The 19,160-nt window shown below is 41.3% G+C and overlaps 1 protein-coding gene across 1 annotated transcript; it reads right to left on the reverse strand.

Annotated features, from left to right (window-relative positions):
* Window positions 1-792: 792 nt before the first annotated feature.
* LOC122751038 (cytochrome P450 2B6-like) lies at window positions 793-19,160 on the reverse strand. The gene is made up of 9 exons (XM_043997956.1): window positions 18,984-19,160; window positions 9,425-9,587; window positions 9,024-9,173; window positions 8,107-8,267; window positions 7,606-7,782; window positions 4,826-4,967; window positions 4,157-4,344; window positions 2,808-2,949; window positions 793-1,627 (listed from the first exon to the last, which is right to left on the reverse strand). Exons 1-9 carry the CDS (start codon window positions 19,158-19,160, stop codon window positions 1,446-1,448), a joined length of 1,482 nt encoding a protein of 493 aa, XP_043853891.1. The 3' UTR covers window positions 793-1,445.

Raw genomic sequence — 19,160 nt, forward strand, 5'->3', positions numbered from 1 at the left:
CCTAATACAGTGAAGTTATTCCCTTAAAGTCCCCTAGGGAGTACAAATCAGAAGCCCGACTCAAACCCAGCTCTGCTGACTCCAGAGCCAAGGTTCTTCCCACTGCCCCATATTACCTCCTGGAGAGGAGATGAGGTCATGCACCACTGTCATTTCCTTGGAAAAGCAGAGGACCCTTGGTGTGGAATGTCACAGATATGACCCCTGTGTCTCTTGAATTTGCTTGACTCATTTTCTTTGTTACAAAGAAAAGCTCATGAGAACAGGGGAAGGGGAACAATATTCAGAAATCACTAGGATATAAAAGCAAAAACTAAACATTACAATTTTAAATGTTTTATTTGAAGAGTACAATGTGGGAAGGAAGAATCATCTTTGTAGGTCCAGTGCCTAGCATAGTGTTCTGCATACAGTAGGTGCTTAATGATCACTTTTTAAATCAAAGAAGTGAATCAAAGTCAAGTGAGTAGAGTGGACTAGTTCATTTCTGAAAGGACTTCCCCCACTCCCAATGAACAGAAAACCTTTCAGCATTCTACTTTGCAAGACCCCTTCTGACTCAGAATACTGGAATCTGATGTTTATATAACCCTCTCATAGAAAAACTAGCAGAATGAGAGATGGCCTCAAAGACTCTGGTCTCAAAACCCATCTCTGACCACTCTGGCAGGGTCACTCCAGACAAGTTGCTGGAGCTAAGTTGTTCCTGCACTTCCCTGAGACCATTTGAAACTGAAAGTACCTGCAGACTTGAGGACCATATCAGGTGATGCCTTCAGCCACAAAGTCAAAGGACCCACCAAGAAAAAATCATGATGCTTTTCATGCATAATCACAGTTGAGTTTCAGAACATCCCCATGAGATTGGTACCAATGATATTATTATCTTCCTTTTGCTGAGGTGCAGAAATTGAAGGGACTTCTTTCTCCCTGGCTGCAAGGCTCAGTAAGTCAGGGTCACAGGATGGATTTAAAGCTAGGTCTCCTGACTCCAAACCCAACACTCCATTTCTTTGCCATCATATGGTTTGATTCCCCACTCCTGGCACAAGGGATTCATGATCAACCAGTTGAGACCCAAGAGCAGGAAGGGTGCTTCTGACTCCTTTTATGGGATAGGCTGAATATGCAGCAGGTAAGAAGGAAGTTAGAATACAGGGGGAATATTCGGGGTAAGAGGAAGTTTGAGTCACTTACTAAGAACATCTCCTCTAGATTTGGAAGGGACCTTGGAGGCAACCCATTCATTTTATCAATGAAGAAACCAAAGGTAGTTCTAATCCCATCTTGGCTCAAGTTTCTTTCATCTGAGGGTGGTAAAAGGTGCTATGTCCTCTCCAGTCTCTGCTCAGCCTGGTTGACCTGTGGCATACTATGTTTGGTGACAATAGGGAGATTGGCCCAGTGCCTGCTTTCCCTGGACTTGACCTTGGCCTTGGCTCCCTTCAGCGGGGGAGGAAACGAAGCTGGTAGATGGGAGGCACATTGCCTAACCCACTCTCCCTGGGAGTCAGGTCAATGTCTTCAGGAGCACTGGAGGAACTCAGGGAGAAGTTCTGCAGGATGGTGGTGAAGAAGAGGAAAAGCTCCATCCGGGCAATGCCCTCTCCCAAGCACACTCGCTTCCCTAAGGATGCAGACAGAAGGGTCATGGAGGTCATTGCTAAGAGGACCCCACCTCCCAAGGACCACTTTGGAAGTGCACAAAATACTGTCTTCACAACCACCAAGTGAGATCAGTAATGTAAGTGTGTTCTCCCAGGCTCCCAGGATCAGAGGGTGAGACCTCAAAAGGACCTCAGCAGCCATCTAGTCCAAGCCCAGCATCTTACAAAGGAGGAAACTGAGACCCAAGGAAGTGAAGTGATTTAGGATCACAGTTCTTCAGCTGGAAGGCACCTCAGACATCATCTGGGTCAAGTGAAAGAACTGAGGCTGAGAGAAAGGAAATGCTTTGCACACGGTCATTTCAGAGGAGGGGGAGGAAGATGAGAAGACTGGAACTTAGGCCAGCAAGAAAGCAAGAGGGAGCGAGAGATCCCAATACAAGGAAGCAAATTTTGATCTCATGGGGACACTAAGGCTTAGAGAGGAGAAATGCATGGCCAAAATTGTGATATCAGACTGGCAAACTCTTATGATAGGAGTCAGAAAATAAAGGAGAGACTCAGGGTGGAGGGCATTTGGGTGAAGATCAACAGAAAGAAAAAGAAATATTGTTTCCTCTGCAAAATTCTTCCTTTTTCTACCTTGATTAAAGGTTGGGATTGGTTGTTGTCCTTCATGCTCAAAGAGGACCAAAATGTAGTCATTATGTTGGGAACAAGGTATAGTATGTCAGACTGTGGCTGATCTGGCTACAGATAGGGCACAAATAGTCCATGTGAACATCTGGAGTGGAGATATCTCTAAATTTGTACATCACATGTTTCTTTTGAGCTACTCCAATTCTGCTTTCCTCATAGAGACATGATAAAGGAATATAAATATAAAGAGATATTTATATTACATGTATTACATGATGTATAATATACAGGCTTAATATGTTGTATAATATAAATTATATACATCAGATATATTTATACATAAAAAGAAGCACAGTCTATATGGAGGGAACATCTGTGGACCTTGAGGTTCCAGATAATCCAATATCCCCCATCTTTACCAATGGCCCCATAGCCCCTGGATCAGCCTAAAATTTTTGAAAGACTATAAACAGAGAAAGCCTAGGACTTCTTCTCTTTAACTGGCCCTTGAGGGAAGGGCTCCCAAGGAGAGTCTTTTTGGGTCTTTGGGACACTACTTACCTGAAGAGAAGGGAATAAAGGCCTCGTTCTTCTTCAAAGATCCCTGAGCATCCAAGAAATGATTGGGGTCAAAGGCATCAGGTTTCTTAAAATACCTGGGATCATGCAGCACTGTGCTCAGGAAAGGGAACACTTCAGTGCCCTGCCACAAGAGAGGAGTATCAACAGAAGTGGAAAGTGAGCTCTACTAAATCTTCCCCATCATCCAAGGACCAACCATCAGAACCTTCCAGAGCCAGGTCAAAGCCTGAGCAAGCAGAATCAAGCCAAGGCAAGGCACATGTAGCTTGGCTTAGAGCCAAGGGCACATGAGGGCTGAGATTTGCAGAGATGCTGGGCCAAGCCACAAGGGACTGTAGGCACCAGGAAGGCAGATCACCCTGAGGCACAACAGAGCTTAGACCCTTGGGGAAGGAGGCAGGGACAAGAAGACTGCCTGATTTTCCACTTTTCCCACTGTTTCCTCAGTTTCCACTGACCAACAATGGTTGGAGTCTGGGATTGTAAAATCGTAGGCATAGTGCTTATCTAAATCCAACAACTCTATTGTCGAGATGAGGCAACAGAGACATAGAGAGGTAACATCTGTGTCACTGGATTCTGCTTTGTCTACCCTTCTAATATTCTGTGTTTAAAACCTAAATTCTGGCTCTGGCTCTTGCAGTAACATTCTATATATATATATATAAATATAAACATACATACATATCTATATACACATACATACAAATATATATGCATATAAAACATAACAACCAATTACAATAAAATATATAATCTATTACATCACAAAAGATATAATATTATAAGACAAAATATTATATAATAATATATCTATATTAAACCAATGAGAGAAAGCAGTTTTTAAATGGATACAATCTTACTGTTAAATTCTCTTCCCTCCAGAATTCAATTTCTTCCCCTATAAAATGAATGCCACGGAATGGATCTCCAGGATTCCCAGCAGTATCAACATTCTATCTTTTCTTCTTTATGAGTTCTCAGAATGCCAACATTCTATTTTCAATGAGCTTTCTAACTCTGGAAATCTATATACTCAATAACTAAAGAACTCTCCAGATTCTAGCATTCTCTTTCTTTGTTCTAAGTTTCCTTTCAGCTCTGCCATCTTCTGTTCTATCTTCTCAGAGCCCTTAGAATTCTAATATCCTATTTTCTGTGTCCTAAGCATCCTTCCAGGTTTGACATTTTGTGTTCTAAGGGACACAGACAGGCCCCCTCAACCTAGGATGGAGTCCTTTAACCATGGTTTCCATGGGATCTTGAGTTCCTTTATAAGAGTTAGAAGTGAATAGCTCAAAAGATCCTGAGGATGCTATTGGTCTCACCTTGGGAATGAAGTAGCCCCTGAAGGAGGTGTCCTGTGTCACACAATGGGGCACACTCAGAGGGAGGAGGTCACTGAATCTCTGGACCTCGTGGATCACAGCATCTGTGTAGGGCATTTTGGCTCGATCCTTGAGTTCTGGAGGACGGTCCTTCCCAATGACCTGGTCAATCTCCTCCTGGACTTTCTCTGGGGCAGAGGAAGAGACATATAAAGGCAATTCATAGGAAGGGCCCCAGAAGGAAAACTACATATGTGTGTGTCTGTATATGTATATGCACACACATGTGTGTGTGTCTGTGTGTGTGTATGCATTACATAACAGTGAATTTATCCATTTAGATGGGGGCCCAAATAGCTGTAAGGAATCCTTAAATGATACTTTCCCATGGGGGAGATTGAGCTGATGAAAATTATTCATAGCACAAGAGAACAATCAGGGAAAGTGACCATATATCACTCACCCCTTGACTCATTCCTCAGAGTCCTTTGCCAGAGATAGAAGCTTAGGAACTGCACCTGAAGAAAAGTCCTCTCTGGCCTATCTCCTTGTTACCAATTACAACAGGCTCCTTCCTTCCATCTGATCTCCACCTTCACCCAAAGGCTTTGCTTGGATACAATCTCTGGGCAGAAGGACCACTCCCTGGAGCTGCCCCCATTTACCCACCTGCCACCCAGGGGTATTTGAGGAGCAGGAGGTAGCCATAGCGCAAGGTGGTACTGGTTGTCTCAGTGCCCGCAAAGAACAGTGACAAGACAGTGAGGATGAGGTTTTTGTAGTGGAACTCAGTGCTAGCAACTCCCTTTTCCTAGGGAAAAGAAGGAGGAAGGCAAGGAGAAAGATAGTTAGAGGAGCAGGAGACTACAGATTGTCCTCAGAGCCTCTCCTTCCATATGCCTGAGTCTCCCTGTCTCTTCTCATCTATCACTAAAGCTCAGTCTCTAGATATTTTGATCTCTCTAAATCCCCCCATCTTGGTCTCTGTCTCTTTCTCTCCTTTTTTCTTCCAATCTCCTCCTCCTTCTTTCCCCCTCTTTGTAACCTCTTCCTTTGTCTCCATCCATCTGTCTCTCTGATCCTTTATTTTTACCTCGTTCTGACTCTTGGGTTCTCCTTTGCTGTCTACACACACACACACACACACACACACACACATACATACATACATACACATACACCATGTCCCTCTCTGCCTCTTCTCTGTTTTCCGCTCCTTATGCCTTTTCATCTCCCATTGTGTTCATCTTTCCCTGGCTCCCTCCTTTTCTGTCTCTTTGCCCCCACCTGTGGCCCCTTTATTTCTAGTCCATAGGTACTAAGCAAGAAAGAACCTTAGAGGGCACTTAGTCCCAATCCCTCAGCTTACATGTGACAAAACTGAGGCCCAGAGAACCAAAAGGACTTCTCTTTGCTTACACAGGTAGTAAATGATAAAGGTGGAATTTTAATCCACATCCAATGCTCTTTTCAGGGAACCACACTGCTTCTCTCTCTCAATTGAATTCAAGTAGCATGAATTGTGCTCAAAAAGTAGTGAAAGACATCATGTCAGATGCTGAGAATATCAAGACAAAAACAAAACAACCTCCTTGGGGAGTTTAGATTCCACTTGGGGATAAGAAGGATAGAACACAGACACAAATAAATAAAAACAAAGTCTATATACAAAGTACTATGAAGTAATTTCAAGAAGGAGGTAGCATAAACAACTAGGGATGGAAGGCAATCCCTCAAGTAAGAATTAGCATCTGAACAGGGCTATGAAGCTAACTAAGGCAGAGGAACAGAGAGAAGGCATTCCTGGCATGGTGGACAGCTTGAGCAAAAGCAAGGAGGCAGGATATGGAATCTGCTGTGAGCATGAAGAGGAGAGTTTGAAGGTCAGGTTGACTGGAATAGGAAGTTCAAAGGGGGAAAACGTAAGAGAAAACTGAAAAGAGAGCCAGGCTGTGTAGGGATTTAGGTGCCAGACTGAGGGTTGTGGTTTGTTTGTTTTTTGATGTTTGGGTTTTTTTTTACTTTATTCTAATGTCGATAGGAAGCCCATGAAGGTTTTTGTAGAGAGAACAGAGTCAGATCTGTTTTAGGAATATCAGTTTAGCAGCTGTGAAGGTCCATTAAATGGCAAGCTCCTTGCGAACAAGTATTATATTTTTGCCTCTTTTTGTATCCCCTGTGCTTAGCACAGTGCCTAACATAGAGTAGGTACTTAATAAATATTTATTGACCACTGACTGGAGGCTAGATTAGAGAGATGGGAAATTAGGAGTAGGGAGGCTAATTAAGCAGTCATTGAACTAAACCAGATAAGAGGTGCTAAGGACTTGAACTAGAGTAGAGACCATGTGAGTGGAACTTAGTACTTAGTTGCCATTGAGGGTGAAATGACCAGACTTGGAACCTGATTGAACAAGAGGTGCAAGGAAGAATTAAGGGTCAAGGCTAACTCTAACACTGGAAACAGGGATAGCTGGAAAGTGATGATGCCATCCATAGAAATACTAGAGATTGGAGGATGGATAGGTTGGGAAGAGAGAATCCAGGATGTGAAGTCCTTTTTTGATATCTTCATTCTTTTATTGAATAAACATTTATCAAGCACCTACTATGTGCCAGGCACTGTACTAAGCACTAGGGATACTAAAAGAGGCAGAAGACAGTCCCTGCCCTCAAGGTGCTTACAATCTAGTTGAGGAGCTTACACTCTGAAGTGCCTATGGGATCATAGCTGCAGAAAGAGCTGTCCAGCAGGCACTTGGAAATGTGGCGCTGGAGCTCAGAAGAGATTCTCTATGAAGAAGTGGTCATTTAACCTTGGGACAGTAATAGAGCAGTTAATTAAAGCACTGAGGAGGAAAGGGAGAGGAGGAGAAAGGTGAGAGAGGGTGACTCAGAACAGAAAGATCCTTGGGAAAACCCTCTGTCTGTCTTTTTCCCTCACTGCATTTATCCCTTCTTCCTTTTCTCATCTCTGTTGCTCATTCTCTGTCTTCCTTTCCTTCTATAGCTCCCATTCTTTCTTTTTTTGTGATGCAATAGGGGTTAAGTGACTTGCCTAGGGTCACACAGCTAGTAAGTGTCAAGTGTCTGAGGCCAGATTTGAACTCAGGTACTCCAGATTCCAGAGCCTGTGCTCTATCCACTGTGCCACCTAGCTGCCCCTCTCCCATTCCTTCTATCAAAATCTTTTCACCTCTCTCCTTCTCTCTGTCCCTACTCCACAAGGAGAAGGGGTAGTGGCCACCAAATTTCACCAAGAAAACATTCAGATTTCATTTTCTCCCTATCCCTCCCTCACCCCCCATTCTCTTCTCTCTCTCTCTCTCTCTCTCTCTCTCTCTCTCTCTCTCTCTCTCTCTCTCTCTCTCTCTCTCTCACACACACACACACACACACACACACACACACACACAGAGTACTTGGAGGGGAGGGAAGGGATTGCTCACCTTCTCCATACGGAGCAGGTAGACATCAATGAAGTCTCGAGGGGCATTGGGGTCCAAGCTCTCTTTGTGCTTCTCCACATTGGCAGCAATGTAGGCATTGATGAATGTCAGGTTGTTGTGGGCCCGCTGATGGGGACCAGGAATGAACTTCAGGAAACCTGAGAACAGCTCAAACAGCTGATGTGGGGGAAGAGGGAAAGATAGAATAGAATGAACCCCCACCCTGACTTCCACAGGCCCTGAGCCACCCTCCCTCTGTTACTCCTGAAATGTACCTGCTCCCTATGTCTTCCCCCTCCCTATTTGCTTGTTCCCCCTCCTTCCTGTATCCCTAACATCTGTTTCCCTGTTTTCCTTCCCCTGTGTCCTCCCTCCCTGTGTCCCTTCTCCATGTCCCTGTGCTCTAATGCCCTCAAAGGCCCTCTATTCTTCTGTGTCTCTTCCTGGGTCCTCCTCTCTCTCTCCCCAGTGTCAGCCTCTCCCTGGGGCCCCAAGCCCCACCTGGCCCCAGGCAGAGCTTGCAAGGGCAAATGTATCATTGAGCTTTTCCAACAGCATCTGGAACTGGTCATCATGATATGAGAAGCGTTCACCAAACACAATGGAGCAGATGATGTTGGCCGTGATGGAGTGGTAGAGGAAGGTGGGGTCCAATAGGGATCCTGGGGAAAGAAGAGAACAGAATAGAATGGAGGTGGGGCAGCTAGGTGGCACAGTGGATAAAGTGCTGGCCCTGGATTCAGGAGGACCTGAGTTCAAATCGAGCCTCAGACACTTGATACTTACTAGCTGTGTGACCCTGGGCAAGTCACTTAACCCTCATTGCCCCACCCAAAAAAAAAAATTTCAAATAGAATGGAAGGAATGGGAGAGGAGTGGAGGGAAGAGGTTCAGGGGGACAGTGAGAAGCTCCTGTGTCTCCAGTGTCTCTGCTTCCTCTCTGTTTCCTATTTCTTCCTTTTTCCATGTTTCCACCTCTGTATATTTGCTATGCTTCTAAGATTGTGCCAGCCACTACCACCACCACCACAATCACCCCCACTCAGCATCTGGGGAAAGGAAGTTCCTTCCCTCCCCCAGGGTCCAGCCCCAATCCTTTATGCTTCCCTGGTGGTCAGGTTCTGTTTTGTTCTTTTATTCAACTTTTCTCTCTGGGCCAATCCCTGCTGCTCTCATTATGTCTCTCTGGATGTTTCTCTCTCTCTCTCTCTCTCTCTCTCTCTCTCTCTCTCTAGTCTCTTTGACTATCTCTATGTCTGTCTGTGTGTGTGTGTGTGTGTGTGTGTATGTCTGGCTATTCCTGACTGTCTCTGTCTCAGTCTCGGTCTCAGTCTCTCTCTCTCTCTCTCTCTCTCTCTCTCTCTCTCTCTCTCTCTCTCTCTCTCTCTTTCTACTTGTCCCTGCATCCTTTTTCTCACCCTGGGAACTCCGGAGCTCCTCAACCAAGCACTGGGCCTCCTCTTGAATCCGTTCTTCAATGCTTCTCTTCCCCATTCCAAAATCCCGAAGAGTGGCCAGGGAGAATCGACGCAAGGTCTTCCATGTATCACCATTGGCAAAGACAACCCCTAAAGGCAAAAGGAGATGGAGTTTGGAACCCTGCCCTTCTCACACCCTTCCTTCCTCAAATCTCTCTTCCCTTATTCTCATTCCTCTACATTCTAATCTTCCTCCTCAGCCTACCCTGATCCTCCTCTCTTTATCTTCAGCCCCTACCTATCTCCTTCTCTGATCCTCAGAGTCTGAAGTCCCCCTTCCCTGAGCCTTACCACCACCTTGTCCCTCTTCCCCAACCCCTGTCATGGCCTGGCCTACTCACCATGCCCCTGGAAGACTGAATGAACTATGGCAACTGGTCCTCGGCCACTGAACTCCTCAGCCTTCTCCACCAGGGCCTCCTTCACAGCCTCAGGCCCACATAGCACAACCACAGGTCGGGAGCCCAGGTAGACAGTAAAAACATCCCCGTACTTGTCCCGAAACTGTGGAAAAACCCCAACCCATTAGATCCCAGTTGACATAATGCATTCCCCCACTGTATAAGAGGGGTATATATTTAAAATAGAACCTGTATAAGGCCCCTTTTAGCTCTAAACTTCTAAGTTCTATGTTCTAAGGTCCCTCCCAGATCTCACATTCCATGTCTTAACATCCCTCCCAATTCCTGACATTGTTTGAGCCAAGGTCTCATCCAGCTCTGAAATTCTATTATCTACCTTCAAAGGGCCCTTCTACATCTGGCATTCTATGTTTCAAAGGCCCTTCTAGCTCTGATTTTCTATGCTTCTAAGATTACCCTTGAATAACACCCCTAGCTCCACCCCACCCTGCCAACTGAGCATCAGTGGCAGCCTTCCCCAGGCTCTAGCCCAATGCTTCACTGGTAGTCAGGTAAATTGTTGATATCTGGTCAGACTTATAGGAGGAGTTCCTCAAAAAGTAGGATAATCTTCCTTCCCTCCATCCCTGGCAGCTCATATCTTCTCCTAACACATAAGACTCCAATCTCCCATTTGCTTTGATTTCACTTCCTTAGGAAATGACAGTGACATTAAGAAAGAGACAGGGCTCAGTTAATATAATAAAAATGACAATTGTACTTAAACTTAACTCCTTATTCAGTATCATTCTGATTAAACTATAAAAAAGGATTTTGTTGAACTAGAAAATATAGCAAAACTTATTTGGAAGAACAAAAGTTTAATAATACCAAAGGAATTAATGAAAAATGCAAAAGAAGGAGTACAAGGCATTAAACTGTATTTTAAGGTGACAATTATCAAAACTATCAGGTACTGGCTAAAAAATAGAATGACAGATACTGGAATAGGTTAGGCATACAATACAAGCTAATAAATATCTTGTAAAATAAACTTTGAAAAACATAAAGAACTAAGATTTGGGGATAAGAACTCAGTACTTGGCACAAAGTTGCTGAGAAACCTGGAAAGCAATTAGGCAGAAACTAGGTATAGACAAATGTCTTACACCATTTACCAGGTTGAAGTCAAAGTGAATACATGACCTAGCCATAAAAGGAGCTATCATAACAAAACTAGAAGAGCATAGAACATATTACCTATTAGATTTATGTATAAGGGGAAAATATGAACAAACAAGAGATAGAGATCATTATGGGGTGTAAAATGGATCATTCTGTTTACATTAAATTAAAAAATGTTTTGTATAAACAAAACCATGTGGCCAAGAGTAGAAGGAAAGCAGAAAATTGGGAGGGGGGAGATTTATAGCCAATTTCTCAGATAAAAGCAGGAATCAGTCAAGCAGAATCAAAAGAATGAAAAAATAGAAGAAAAGTGAAATACCTCATTGGAAAGACAACTGATCTGGAAAACAGATCCAGGAGAGACAATTTGAGAATCATTGGACTGCCTGAAAGCCATGATCAGAAAAAGAGTCTAGACACCATATTTCAGGAAATTATTAAGGAGAACTGCCCTGATATAGAATCAGAGAATAAAATTGTCATTGAAAGAATCCACCGATCACCTCCTGAAAGAGACCCCAAAAGGAAAACTCCAAGGAATATTGTAGCCCACTTCCAGAATTATCAGGTGAAGGAGAAAATACTCCAAGCAGCCAGAAAGAAGCAATTTAAATATAATGAAGCCACAGTCAGGATTGCTCAGGACCTAGCAACTTCAACATTAAAGGATCTCAAGGTTTGGAAAATGATATTCCAGAAGGCAAAGGAGCTTGGATTGCAGCCAAGAATCTATTACCCACTAAAACTGAGCATTCTCTTTCAGAGGAAAAGATGGACAGTGGGGGCTTTCAAGGTTTCCTGATGAAAAGACCAGATCTGAATAGAAAATTTGATCTTAACATACAAGACTCAAGAGAAGTTTAAAAAGGTAAACAGGGGGAAAAAAGGTTTCTCAATTGGGTAAAACTGTTTACATCCCTACACAGGAACATAATGCTTATAATTCTTGAGAACTGTATATGTATTTGGGCAGACAGAAGGATTATACACAGAGGGTGTAAATATAAATTGTCTTTGATGTGATGACATAAAGGAAATTAAGGGGTTAAAAGGGGAGTTTATAGGGAGAAGTGGAAAGGGGAGGTGAAATGGGGTGAATTACATCATATGAAGAGATAAAAAAAAACCTACTACAATAGAGGGAAAGAAAGGAGGGGTGAACATTGTTTCAAACCTACTCTCATTAGATTTGATTCAAGGAGGGAATAACATATACGTTCATTTGGATAAAGAAACTTAGGCTATTCTTTAGGGAAGTAAAAGGAGAAAAGGAAGGGGGGACTGATAGAAGGGAGGGGAAAAGCAAGGGAGAAAAGGGTAAAGAAAAGGGAGGGGGTGATAAAAAGGGAGGGCAGATTGGGGGAGGCAGGGGTAAGTAGCAAAACGTTGGTTAGGAGGAATAGGGTGAAAGAAGAGGGGGAGTACAAAGGGGGTAAATAGAATGGAGGGGAATAGACAATAATAATAACTGTGAATGTGAATGGGATGAACTCTGCCATAAAACGGAAGCGAATAGCAGAGTGGATTAAAAACCAGAATTCTACAATATGCTGTTTACAAGAAATACATTTAAAGCAGAGAGATACACACAGAATAAAAGTAAAAGGCTGGAGCGGAATATATTATGCTTCAGCTAAAGTAAAAAAAAAAAAAGCAGAGGTAGCAATCCTTATCTCAGACAAAGCACAGGCAAAAATAGATCTCATTAAAAGAGATAAGGAAGGGGCAGCTAGGTGGCACAGTGGATAGAGCACCGGCCCTGGAGTCAGGAGTACCTGAGTTCAAATCCGGCCTCAGACACTTAACACTTACTAGCTGTGTGACCCTGGGCAAGTCACTTAACCCCAATTGCCTCACTTTAAAAAAAAAAACAGATAAGGAAGGAAACTACATCTTGCTAAAAGGTACTATAGATAATGAAGCAATATCAATATTAAATATGTATGCACCAAGTGGTATAGCATCCAAATTCTTAGAGGGGAGAAGTTAAATGAGTTACAAGAGGAAATAGACAGTAATACTATACTAGTGGGGGATCTGAATCTTCCCCTCTCAAAATTAGATAAATCTAGCCACAAAATAAAGCAGAAAGAAGTGAAAGAGGTGAATAGAATACTAGAAAAGTTAGACATGATAGATGTCTAGAGAAAATTGAATGGAGATAGAAAGGAATATACCTTTTTCTCCTCAGTACATGGCACATTTTCAAAAATTGACCATGTATTAAGGCACAAAAACATCATAGTCAAATGTAGAAAGGCAGAAATAGTAAATGCATCCTTCTCAGATCATGATGCAATAAAAATTACATGTAAGAAAGAGCCATGGTAAAGTAGATTGAAAATCAATTGGAAACTAAATAATTTCATTCTAAAGAATGAATGTGGGGGCAGCTTGGTGACGCAGTGGATAGAGCCCTGGATTCAGGAGGACCTGAGTTCAAATCCAGCCTAAGACACTTGACAGTTACTAGCTGTGTGATCCTGGACAAGTCACTTAACCCCAATTGCCTTTTAAAAAAAAAGAATGAATGGGTCAAACAACAAATCATAGAAACAATCAATAACTTTATCCAGGAGAATGACAATAATGAGACAACATACCAAAATCTATGGGATGCAGCCAAAGCAGTTCTTAGGGGAAAATTTATAGCTCTAACTGCTTACATGAATAAAAAAGAGAAAGAGGAGATCAATGAATTGGGCATGCAACTTAAAAAGCTATAAAAAGAACAAATTAGAAATCCCTAATTAGATACTAAACTAGAAATCCTGAAAATTAAAGGAAAAATTAATAAAATTGAAAGTAAGAAAACTATTGAATTAATCAATAAAATTAAGAGCTGGTTTTATGAAAAAACTAATAAAATAAATAAAATATTGGTTAATTTGATTTAAAAAAAAGAACAGAGAAAACCAAATTACAAGTATCAAAAATGAAAGGGGTGATGTTACCACCAATGAAGTAGAAATTAAATCAATAATTAGGAATTATTTTGCCTAACTGTATACCAATAAATTTGACAATCTAAATGAAATGGATAAATACTTACAAAAATACAAACTGCCCAGGTTAACTGAAGAGGAAATAAATCCTTAAATAAGCCCATATTAGAAAAAGAAATTGAACAAGCCATTAATGAACTCCCTAAGAAAAAATCCCAGGGCCAGATGGGTTTACAGGTGAATTCTACCAAACATTTAAAGAACAATTAATAGGGGCATCTAGGTGGCACAGTGGATAGAGCACTGGCCCTGGATTCAGGAGGACCTGAGTTCAAATCCAGCCTCATACCCTTGACACTTACTAGCTGTGTGACCCATGGCAAGTCACTTAACCCCAACTGCCTCACACACACACAAAAATTTCTTTAAAAAAAAGAACAATTAATTCCAATATTATACAAATTATTTGGAAAAATAAGTGAAGGAGTCCTACCAAATTCGTTTTATGACACAAATATGGTGGTGATACCCAAACCAGGCAGAGCCAAAACAGAGAAAGAAAATTATAGACCAATTTCCCTAATGAATATATTGATGCTAAAATCTTAAATAAGATATTAGTAAGGAGATTACAGCAAGTGATCACCAGGATAATACATTATGACCAGGTGGAATTTATACCAGGAATGCAGGGCTAGTTCCACATTAGGAAAACTATCAACATAATCAACCATATCAGTAACAAAACTAACCAAAATCATATGATTATCTCAATAGATGCAAAGAAAGCTTTTGACAAAATACAGCACCCATTCCTAATAAAAACACTAGAGAGCTTAGGAATAGGTGGAGCTTTCCTTAAAATAATAAGCAGTATCTACCTAAAACCATCATCAAGCATTATATGTAATGGAGATAAGTTAGAGGCCTTTCCAATAAGATAAGGGGTGAAACACGGATGTCCATTATCATCTCTATTATTCAATATTGTACTAGAAATGTTAGTATTAGCAATCAGAGAAGAAAAAGGAATTAAAGGAATTAGAATAGGCAAGGAGGAAACAAAACTATCACTCTTGAGGCAGCTAGGTAGCGCAGTGGATAAAGAACCGGCCCTGGATTCAGGAGTACCTGAGTTCAAATGCAGCCTCAGACACTTGACACTTACTAGCTGTGTGACCCTGGGCAAGTCACTTAACCCTCATTGCCCCTCAAAAAAAAAAACACAACAACAACAAACTATCACTCTTTGCAGATGATATGATGGTATACTTAGAGAATCCTAGAGAATCAACTCAAAAATTACTTGAAATAATTAACAACTTTAGCAAAGTAGCAGGATATAAAATAAATCCACATAAAACAACAGTATTTCTATCCATGACCAACAAAGTCTAGCAGCAAGAGATAGAAAGAGAAATTCCATTTCAAGTAATGGTAGATAATATAAAATACTTGGGAGTCTACTTGCCAAGGCAAACCCAGGAACTCTATGAACACAATTACCAAACACTTTTCACACAAATCAAATCAGATCTAAATAATTGGAAAGATATCAATTGTTCATGGATAGGCAGAGCTAATATAGTAAAAATGACAATTCTACCTCAATTAATGTACTTATTCAGTGCCATACCAATCAGACTACCTAAAAATTATTTTATAGAGCTAGAAAAAATAATTACAAAATTCATCTGGAAAAACAAAAAGTCAAGAATATGAAGGGAAATAATGAAAAAAATCACAGGAAGGTGGGTTAGCTATACCAAATCTGGAGCTTTACTATAAAGCAGCAGTCATCAAAACTATCTGGTACTGGCTAAGAAATAGAGTGGAGGACCAATGGAATAGGCTAGGCACAGGAGACACAGTAGTAAATGACATTACTAATGTAGTGTTTAATAAACCCAAAGACTCCAGCTTCTGGGATAGGAACTCAATATTTGACAAAATCTGCTGGGAAAACTGGAAGGAAGTTTGGCAGAAATTAGGCATAGACCAACATCTTACATCTTATACTAAAATAAGGTCAAAATGGGTACATGATTTAGACATAAGAGGTAAAACCATAGGTAAATTAGGAGAAAAAGGAATAGTCTACCTTTCAGATCTTTGGAAAGGAGAGCAGTTTATGACCAAACAAGAGATAGAGAATTTTATGAAATGCAAAATGGATGACTTTGATTACGTAAAATTAAAAAGTTTTTGTACAAACAGAAGCAATGCATCCAAAATTAGAAGGGATGCAGAAAGCTGGGAAACAATTTTTATGGCCAATACTTCTTTTTTTTTCTTTTTTTTTTGTGAGGCAATTGGGGTTAAGTGACTTGCCTAGGGTCACACAGCTAGTAAGTATAGAGTTTCTGAGGCCAGATTTGAACTCAGGTCCTCCTGAATCCGGGGCCGGTGCTCTATCCACTGTGCCACCTAGCTGCCCAGGCCAGTACTTCTGATAAAGGTCTCATTTCTAAAATATATAGGGAACTAAATCTAATTTAAATGAATCCAAGTCATTCCCCAATTGAGAAATGGTCTTTCTGGTGAAGAAATCAAAGCTATCTATCCTCATATGAAAAAATGCTCTAAATCACTATTGATTAGAGAGATGCAAATTAAAACAACTCTGAGGTACCACCGGACACCTATCAGATTGGCTAATATGACAAAAAAGGAAAATAATAAATGTTGGAGAAGCTGTGGGAAAATTGGAACACTAATGCATTGTTGGTGGAGCTGTGAACTGATCCAACCATTCTGGAGAGCAATTTGGAATTGTGCCCAAAGGACTATAAAGCTGTGCATACCCTTTGACCCAGAAATACCACTATTGGGTCTTTTTCGCAAAGAGATCATAAAAAAGGAAAAGGACCCACATATACAAAAATATTTATAGCTGCTCTTTTTGTGGGGGCAAGGAATTGGAAATTGAGGGGTTGCACATCAATTGGGGAATGACTGAACAAGTTGTGATAAGAAATGATGAGCAGGAGGAGTTCAGAGAAACCTGGAAGGACTTGCATGAACTGATGATGAGTGAGATGAGCAGAACCAGACGAACATTGTTCACAGTATCATCAACATTGTCTGTTAATCAACTGTGATGGACTAGATTCTTCTCACCAATGCAATGGTACAGGAGAGTTCCAGGGTACTCATGATGGAAGGGGATCTCCAAATCCAGGGGGAAAAAAGAACTGTGGAGTATAGATGCTGATTGAACCATACGATTTCTTTTGTTTTGGGTGCTGTTGTTTTTCTATTTTGAGGTTTTTCCTCATTGCTCTTATTCTTCTCTTATAACATGACTAATACAGAAATATGTTTAATGTTATTATAAATATAACCTATATCAGATTACCTGCTATCTAGGGGAGGGGAGGGGAGGAGAGGGAGGGAGAAAAATCTGAAATTGGAAAGCTTTTATAAACAAATGTTGAGAACTATCTTTACATGTAACTGAAAAAAATAAAATACTTTTTTCAGAAAAAATAAAAAGAAAATTAGAAAAGCATAGAACATATTACATATTAGATTTATGAATAAAGGGGAAAATATGAACAGACAAGAGTTAGATATCATTATGAGGTGTAAAGGGGATCATTCTGTTTACATTACATTTTAAAAGGTTTTCTATTAACAAAACCATATGGCCAAGAGTAGAAGGAAAGCAGAAAATTGGGGATTGGGGGAAATTTATAGCCAGTTTCTCAGATAAAAGCTTCATATCTCAAACGTTGGGTGAAATTATAAGAAGTTGAGTCAGTCCCCAATTGAGAAGTGGTCAAATGATATGAACACGTAGTTTTTGGAAGAAGAAATCACATGTGGTCATATCACATTGGCTAAAACAACAAAAGGGCAAAATGACAAATGTTGGAAGGGATGTGGGAAAATTGAGTACTGATGCAATTGGTGGAACTATGAACTGATCCAACCACTTTGGAAAGCAATCTGGGATTATACCCCAAAATTGTGTATATCCTTTGACCCCAGCAATACCACTATTAGGTCTGCTTTCCAAGGTGATTAGGAAAAAGAGAAAAGAGTCTCTTTATTCTAAAATATTTATAGCCACTCTCTTTGTTGTGACAAAGCACTGGAAACTGAAGGAATGTCCCTCATTTGGGGAATAGCTGAATAAGTTGTGGGAAGTGATTGTGACAGAATACCACTGTGCTGTAAGAAATGACAAGCAAGCTGGTTTTAGAAAAACATGGAAAGACTTGCATGAACTAATACAGAGTGAAATGAACAGAACCAAGAGAACAGTGTATATAGTGACAGCAACATTGTTTGAACAGTAACAGCAAATGACTAAGCTATTTTGAGTGATGTGATCTTTCCTATAAAGGGCTTACGAAGGAAAATGCAACATATATAGACATATGCTATATATACATATATGCTAAATATATACATTTAGAGTTGATCTTCTCTAATGTGTTGGGAGGAAGGGAGGGAGACAATTCAGAACTCAAAAATGTAGCAAAATTAATAAATATTAAGAGAATCAATAAAGCATTTAAAAAGAGAAGAAAAAAGAGAGATTGAAGGCTCTCTTCCCCTCCCTACATTTTCCTTCAAACTACCTTGTTCCTGGATCCCCCAACAAGGACTCTGGTTGGGGTGGAAGGACAGAGCTCTAGGGACCATCCCTGGTGGACAGTGGGAGGGATGATGTGGAATCCAGATGTCACTATGTCCATCCCCACAACACCCCCCCTCCCATCCCTATGGAAGGCACAGCTGGAAGTCTTGTAGACAATGCTTCTAACTTTCCCCAGAAGCAGCAGGTAGTGCAGATACCCTCCACCCTCCCTTGAAAAGCTCATAGAAACATAGACCCTGATTTCCCTTCCCTCTGAAAGGGAAAATGCACCCACATTTGGTTTCATTTTGTTTTAAGAAGCAAGAACAGGGAAACTGAAGAAGAGAATGAATAGGACTCTCCTCTTCACACACACCCCAATAAAAACTCTCTTCCAATTCCAATACCCACATACCACTCTGAATGATAGAACTCAAAGTGTTTATCCCTCACCAAAGAGCAGGTAAAAAAGAAAACAGGAGTGATTCAATTCTCTACCCACTTTACTTCCCCACTTCTAGAGGGTCTGTTCCCTCCAGAAAGAACCTTACCCTTCCTTCCCACAATTACTGAACTTTTCCCCACATTTCCAATCATGAGTGATCTCAGAGCATGTATTCCAAAAAAAAAAAAAGGGAGTTAGGAAGGACACTTCCCTCAGACCCCAGGGAAGGCACTAGTTCATTACACTCTCCCCTACTTCTTTTCCAGTGAGTGATTTCCAAGCACACATCTCTCATTATGGAGAGATGTTAAGGAAACTGAGGCAGACAGCATCACTCCAACCTCCAAGTGCTCACCCAGGCATGCCCAACCACATAGTTCTGTTGGTCCTCACCGCCAGAAAGGATTTCAGGAGGCCATGATGATCCAACTGCAGCAAGTTGCCCAGTAAAGGTAAGGGTCTTGGCCCTGGGGGGAGGTGGCCTCTCCGGGAAGCAGCACGATCCCATGCCAGGAGAAGCAGGAGCCCCAGGAGGGCGGCCAGAAGAAGAAGGAGCCACCCGGAATCCAT

This window comes from Dromiciops gliroides, chromosome 3, assembly GCF_019393635.1.
Source record: "Dromiciops gliroides isolate mDroGli1 chromosome 3, mDroGli1.pri, whole genome shotgun sequence".
In the NCBI taxonomy this organism is placed as follows: domain Eukaryota; kingdom Metazoa; phylum Chordata; class Mammalia; order Microbiotheria; family Microbiotheriidae; genus Dromiciops; species Dromiciops gliroides.

Coding starts and splice junctions, on each gene's coding strand:
- LOC122751038 (XM_043997956.1), bottom strand. CDS start 19,160: ATGGATTCCGGGTGGCTCCTTCTTCTTCTGGCCGCCCTCCTGGGGCTC. Junction 8,268..9,023: donor GGAGCTCCGGAGTTCCCAGG/GTGAGAAAAAGG, acceptor TTCTTTCCCCAG/GATCCCTATTGGACCCCACC. Junction 1,628..2,807: donor CTTTATTCCCTTCTCTTCAG/GTAAGTAGTGTC, acceptor CTGCATCCTTAG/GGAAGCGAGTGTGCTTGGGA.